Below are 5,539 nucleotides of genomic sequence, written 5' to 3'. Positions count from 1 at the left end.
AGTTTCAGTTTTCATGGAAACCTTAAAGTCCACATGAGAGTTCACACTGGAGATAAGCCTTACACATGCTATCGGTGTAGAAAAAGTTTCAATCAACAAGGAAGCTTTAACAGGCACATGAGAATTCACAATAGAGAGAAGCCTAACAGATCCCCTCAGTGTGGAAAGAGTTTCAATCAAAAAGGTAACCTTGACGTCCACTGGAGAATTCACACTATGGAGGGGCTTTTTCCCTGCGAACAGTGTGGAAAGAGTTTCACTCATAAAGGAAGCCTTAACAGGCACATGACAATTCACACTGGAGAGAAACCTTTCACATGCTATCAGTGTGGAAAGAGTTTCAGTCATCCTGGAAACCTTAAAATCCACATGAATATTCACACTGGAGAGAAATCTTTCACCTGCAAACAGTGTGGAAAAAGTTTTAACAAAAAAGGAAACCTTAATTACCACATTAGAGTTCACACTGGAAAGAAGCCCTTCATCTGCCCTCTGTGTAGAAAATTTTTCAAGCGAAAACGAAACCTTAAAGTTCACATGAAAATTCACACTGAAGAGAAGCTTTACACATGCCCTCAGTGTGGAAAGTGTTTCAGGCAAAAACGATACCTTGAAGCCCACATGAGAAGAATTCACACTGGAGAGAAGCTTCAACTGAAAAGGTAATCTTAAATAGCACATGAAGATTTACTCAAGAGGGACCTGTTTGAATGTCATCAGTGTGGAATGAGTTTTACAGACAAGAAAAACCTAGGAATCATTCCTGGACATCGTAGAGAAGCCTGTCATGTGCCATCAACTGTGGAAAGACTTCCAGAAACAAAGCAAATCTTGAGTTTCACATAAACTGGATGATGGCATACCATCTTCCGTAGAGCTGCTTTACAGCTGAATCCCATCGTGCAACATCGACATTGGTACCTAACTGATTTCAGTCAACTCTTAACTGGTTCTAATTGAATAACTACATTGCTGTCTTTTGTAGAACTGTCATTTCAAACTGATGAACTTCACAGTTGTTACATACTGTTTAATTACACTCTTGTCTTTTAGACCTGCTTTACAGCAGAGTCTGAATTTTCCTGTGTGTCTCTGTTAAGTGCTTTGACACAGTCTGCATTATAAAGAGCATTATTGAAATAAAGCTGACTTGACATAAGAGTTCATGAGAGAGGGAATTATTAGAGGTGGGACCAAGTCATTGTTTTGCAAGTCACAAGTAAAGGTCACTGCACACTGAGTCCGAAATTTTTGTATGCGTTTTTTCGTATTTGTCGTCCTAAACATTCGTCAAACACAGAAACCTTGCACACCGAGTCCGATGCTTATTAATTAATCCATTGCGAAAAAATTCGCAAAACAGTACTAAATGGAGTCTTCAAGCAGTGAGGATGGTTTTGTTGTCCTCGCGCTTCTTAAAAAGAGAAATAGAAAGGAAATATTGGGTGCATCTAATCCTGAGATATAGAGAGTTCTCCCTCCTTATTAAGGAGCAGCGGGATTATCATGGGTGATTCAAAGTTTACTTCAGGATGTCAGTGGCTCAGTTTAATGCTTTGCTAGCGATACTAGAGCCACATATTAAAAAGAAAACCACCAATTTCTGTGAACTCGGTGTGCAAGGATCTTTACGGTGCTTTGTGCTGCGGGACGAAGTGGATGAACTTGACAATCGCCATCCTGGATTTTGGCGTTCGCTTGTACGGTGGCTCTGTACTGTCAAAACACCTCTCAAAATGCTTGCTACGAATGCGAAAAACGCAGTGTGTAAATGTGATTGACATAACGTGAGGTCGTATTTATTTTTTTACGTGCAAAAATTTCAGACGAAATTTTCGGACTCAGTGTGCAATGACCTTAAGTTTTGAGTCTTTGCATTCAAGTCTCGAGTCAAGACAGGAAAGTCTCGAATCAAGTCCAAGTCGAGTTGCAAGTCCTCAAATTTAAGCTTCAAGTCCTAAACAAGTCTGGCACCACACCGTTCACTATAGCAGGTTTAAATGAGGCATGCAAAATTATTCACAGCAAAACTGTAGCTATTCAGATACACAAATGTAGGTAAATGTATTTTGTGTTTTAAACAAGTTCATAATGATCACAGTTGATGGCTTTGTTTAGGGGCTATATGTGCGTTACCATGTAATAGAGACTCCATTTCTTTTTTGAAAGACATGAAAGTGAGTGTCTGGTAAACAGGAAGAATAGAGAGAACTTTATATGTACGCTACATACAAGCGTTTGCCGTGAAAAAAAAAATCAAGGCTACATACAAGCAATCAAATTATGTTTGAAAGGTTTTAGCTTATTATTAGGCTACTGCTGTTTCAATATACATCGTCATTTCTTCTTCTTCTTCTTCAAGTGGTTTATAGTGATTATTTGTATTTTAAATGTCTAAAACTTTAAATATCCTAAACATTATGTGGATGAAAACACTAACAAGTGCTCACTTAGTGAGTCCCCCTCTGGCTCAGTGCCAAAAGCTGCGCTAATCATACCAGTGTGACCATACGCTTCAGTAACCAGCCTATATTGATCAGAACTCTGTTTTTTAAGAAGGTAAAGACTTGCCGAGTCACATGGCTCAAGTCCAATCAAGTCTCGAGTCATTGTTGTCTAAGTCGAGTCGCCAGTCTTCTTTGATTATGTCAAGTCAAGTCACAAGTCCTCAAATTTGGGACTCGAGTCCGAGTCAAGACTCGAGTCCACAACTCTGGGAATTATTTCACCAGCCCTCAAGACCCTGATATACTCAGTTCTTTTGAAAGCTTTGTTCGTCTTCGGTCAGTGTAGCGCCATTTTGGAGAATATCCGCTGGATGCAAATAGCATACGCTGTTCTGTGTCAGCCGCACCACAAGGGTACGCTGTTTTCATTCAAATCAAAGCATAGAAAATAGGGATGTAACGATTCACTCAACTCACGATTCAATTCACGATTTTGATTTCACGATTATTATATTTTTTTTTAACAAAATGAGATTTAAGACTAATTATAAATTAAATGTGTCCTTTTATTATTGCTTGGACAAAATCTTCCAGTGCAGTTTTCTTGGGAGGAGGTTGTTTCTGCTCAGCTCCTGCGCTATCTGTCAAGAGGCCAAGAGGCTCCTGTGATGCAGGGGGGTGGCCACTGGCACCTTCTTCACCCTCATCCTGCACAGAGTAATAGCAGAAATAAAAAGACAGATTATATAGTACAATAGTGACAGGAGTTTCACATGGTTATAAAGGCAAAATTTTAATATTATTTGTTATAATTTGTATCATTACAATACACTTACAAGAGATAAACTTGAAAATTTTTAAATATGCAATAATAATCAACAACAAATACTTCAAAATCCACATACAAATTTGGAGAAAGAGAGGGTAACAAAATAAACAATACCTGGTTCTGCAACAACACCGCTTTCTCTTTCAGTCTGTGGAATACATCTTCACGCTGGTTTTTCTCTAGATGTGGCAGAGCCCGGAATCTGGGGTCTAAGACAGTGCACTCCAGCAGGTGGCTGTACTCTAAAGTGTATCTGTTTGAAAGGTTGTTCAGTATAGCTCTCTTGATGTTACTCACGGTTAGGGAGTCTTCTTCGTTGGATGCCATGTTTTGCTCGATCATATGCTTTAAGGGCACAATGAGAGACACCGTTGGGTTTTTTTCGTCACACAGCACAGTGGTAGCCGTTTTTAGTGGCTTAAGAAGCCTCACTATGTCCTCCGCATCACGGATGTCTGAGCCATCCAAAGTATCAATGTCACGTACATTTCGCCGTACGTCGTTGCTCAGGAGAGTCGCTGTCACAGCCGCTTGCTGTTCGAGATAGCGTTCTATCATATCCAGACTGCTGTTCCAGCGCGTAGTGACATCGATGATTAACTTGTGCGCTGGAAGCTCCAGCAGTATCTGTTTGGCCACGAGCGCGGCTGTGGCCGTGGCGCTTCTGTGAAAGAAGGCAACAATGCGCCTTATTCTGCCCAACAAATGGCTCACTCGTGGCACACTCAAACCCGCTTGGCTGGCCAAGTTTAAAGTGTGGGCAAAACACCTGACATGGGGGGCTAGCCCAGCCTCTCTGACAGCAACATCCATATTTCTCGCGTTGTCTGTCACAACAGCAATTCCACGACTAGCCTTTTGAAGCCCCCATTCACTCACAGCTGATTTTAAAACTTCAGCAATATTAGCCCCGGTGTGTGTTTCAAACAGAGGGCGAGTTTGAAGGACAAAATTGTCCATCTCCCACTCGCTGGTTATCACATGGGCTGTGACCGTAAGATAACCCTGGGTAGCCCTGGAGGTCCAGCTGTCGGTTGTAATTGACACGCTGTCTGCCTTTCTGAGTACCTCAACCACCTTAGATTTTGTTTCTCTGTAAAGCGTTGGCATGACAGTCTGGCTAAAGTGGGGGCGTGATGGGATTTGGTATCTGGGTTCCAGTGTGTTCAGCAGTAGCCGAAATCCTTCATTTTCTACTACAGAAAATGGCCTCATGTCTTTTCCCATGAAAACACCGATGCACCGTGTGATCTCCGCAGCTCTCGCACTCGTCGGAGCGAGTGGGGCTGCAAATCCTCCGGTCAGTGTGGTTTGGCCTATTAATAGCTTTTTGTGTACAGACGGCTGTGACTGGAGCTTTTCACTGTGGTGACGGTTTATGTGCTGCATCATATTCGTTGTGCTGTTAATGTATGTAAACGTCTTCTTGCAGTGTTTGCACACAGTTTTTCTTTTGTCTACCACATCACCACTGTCATTTTTAGTCTTCGGAAAGCCAAAATGCCGCCACACCTCTGATTTGAATGAGGATGGGGCTTCCTCAATATCAACATCCACACTCGTCGTCGCCATGCTTGAAACTGTTTGCTACAACTTGTTGTTCGCCGCTATTGCACCCGTAAAGCGAGTTTGCAGTAAACACAGCGGCCCCTGCTGTTCAAAACATGAATCGCGATTCGTTTAACATCTCAGTCGATTTGAATCGTCACACATTTCAATCGATTTTCAACCGGCCCACGGTTAATCGTTACATCCCTAGTAGAAAACGTATCCTTGTGGTGTGGCTGACATAGAACAGCGTACGCTATTTGCGTATAGAGGAGACAAATTGTTGAATAACGTCGTTGTTTTTGTCTTCTTTGCGCAGAAAGTGTTCTCGTCGCTTCATAAAATTCAGACTGAACCACTGATGGCAGATGGACTATTCTGACGATGTCTTTCACTCTTTTCTGGACCTTGACAGTAACTTACTAGGCAGTCAATGGGACAGTCAGAAGCCTCCCGGTTTTCATCCAAAATATCTTAAATTGTGTTCCGAAGACGAACAAAGCTTTTACGGGTTTGGAACGACATTGGGGTAAGTGATTAATGACAATTTTCATTTTGGGGTGGAGTAACCCTTTAATAAATGTGAGTGATTCCCTCTTTTAGTTTTTGATTAATATTAATGACACAGATGGCCGCAGGTTTATAATGCACGGATCTAATATAGCCTATTGTATAAACAGCTTGCTTGTGTGGCCACTGTAAAGCCCAAAGTAAA

At 41.7% G+C, this 5,539-nt stretch overlaps 2 protein-coding genes across 2 annotated transcripts; one reads left to right on the top strand and one right to left on the bottom strand.

Annotated features, from left to right (window-relative positions):
• Positions 1-7: 7 nt before the first annotated feature.
• LOC107698857 (gastrula zinc finger protein XlCGF49.1-like) lies at positions 8-967 on the top strand. Its single transcript, XM_016499988.1, has one exon. The coding sequence runs from the start codon at positions 34-36 to the stop codon at positions 664-666; it is 633 nt and encodes a 210-aa protein (XP_016355474.1). The 5' UTR covers positions 8-33; the 3' UTR covers positions 667-967.
• A 411-nt stretch (positions 968-1,378) lies between these two features.
• Positions 1,379-4,848, bottom strand: LOC107698917 (zinc finger BED domain-containing protein 1). Its single transcript, XM_016500057.1, has 3 exons — positions 3,391-4,848; positions 3,024-3,155; positions 1,379-1,414 (listed from the first exon to the last, which is right to left on the bottom strand). The coding sequence occupies exons 1-3, from the start codon at positions 4,846-4,848 to the stop codon at positions 1,379-1,381; spliced, it is 1,626 nt and encodes a 541-aa protein (XP_016355543.1).
• Positions 4,849-5,539: the final 691 nt, after the last annotated feature.

Source organism: Sinocyclocheilus anshuiensis, unplaced genomic scaffold (assembly GCF_001515605.1).
Source record: "Sinocyclocheilus anshuiensis isolate Anshui unplaced genomic scaffold, SAMN03320099.WGS_v1.1 scaffold1447, whole genome shotgun sequence".
Classification (NCBI taxonomy): domain Eukaryota; kingdom Metazoa; phylum Chordata; class Actinopteri; order Cypriniformes; family Cyprinidae; genus Sinocyclocheilus; species Sinocyclocheilus anshuiensis.
Note: the sequence above shows the minus strand (reverse complement) of the source record. Positions and strands in the feature narration are given on the sequence as shown.

Excerpts from the sequence above, each read along its gene's own strand:
- LOC107698857 (XM_016499988.1), top strand. The coding sequence starts at position 34 with ATGAGAGTTCACACTGGAGATAAGCCTTACACATGCTATCGGTGTAGA.
- LOC107698917 (XM_016500057.1), bottom strand. The coding sequence starts at position 4,848 with ATGGCGACGACGAGTGTGGATGTTGATATTGAGGAAGCCCCATCCTCA. Across the intron at positions 3,156-3,390 it reads CGGTGTTGTTGCAGAACCAG|GATGAGGGTGAAGAAGGTGC; the intron begins GTATTGTTTATT and ends TACTCTGTGCAG. Across the intron at positions 1,415-3,023 it reads CACTGGAAGATTTTGTCCAA|AAGCGCGAGGACAACAAAAC; the intron begins GCAATAATAAAA and ends TCTCTTTTTAAG.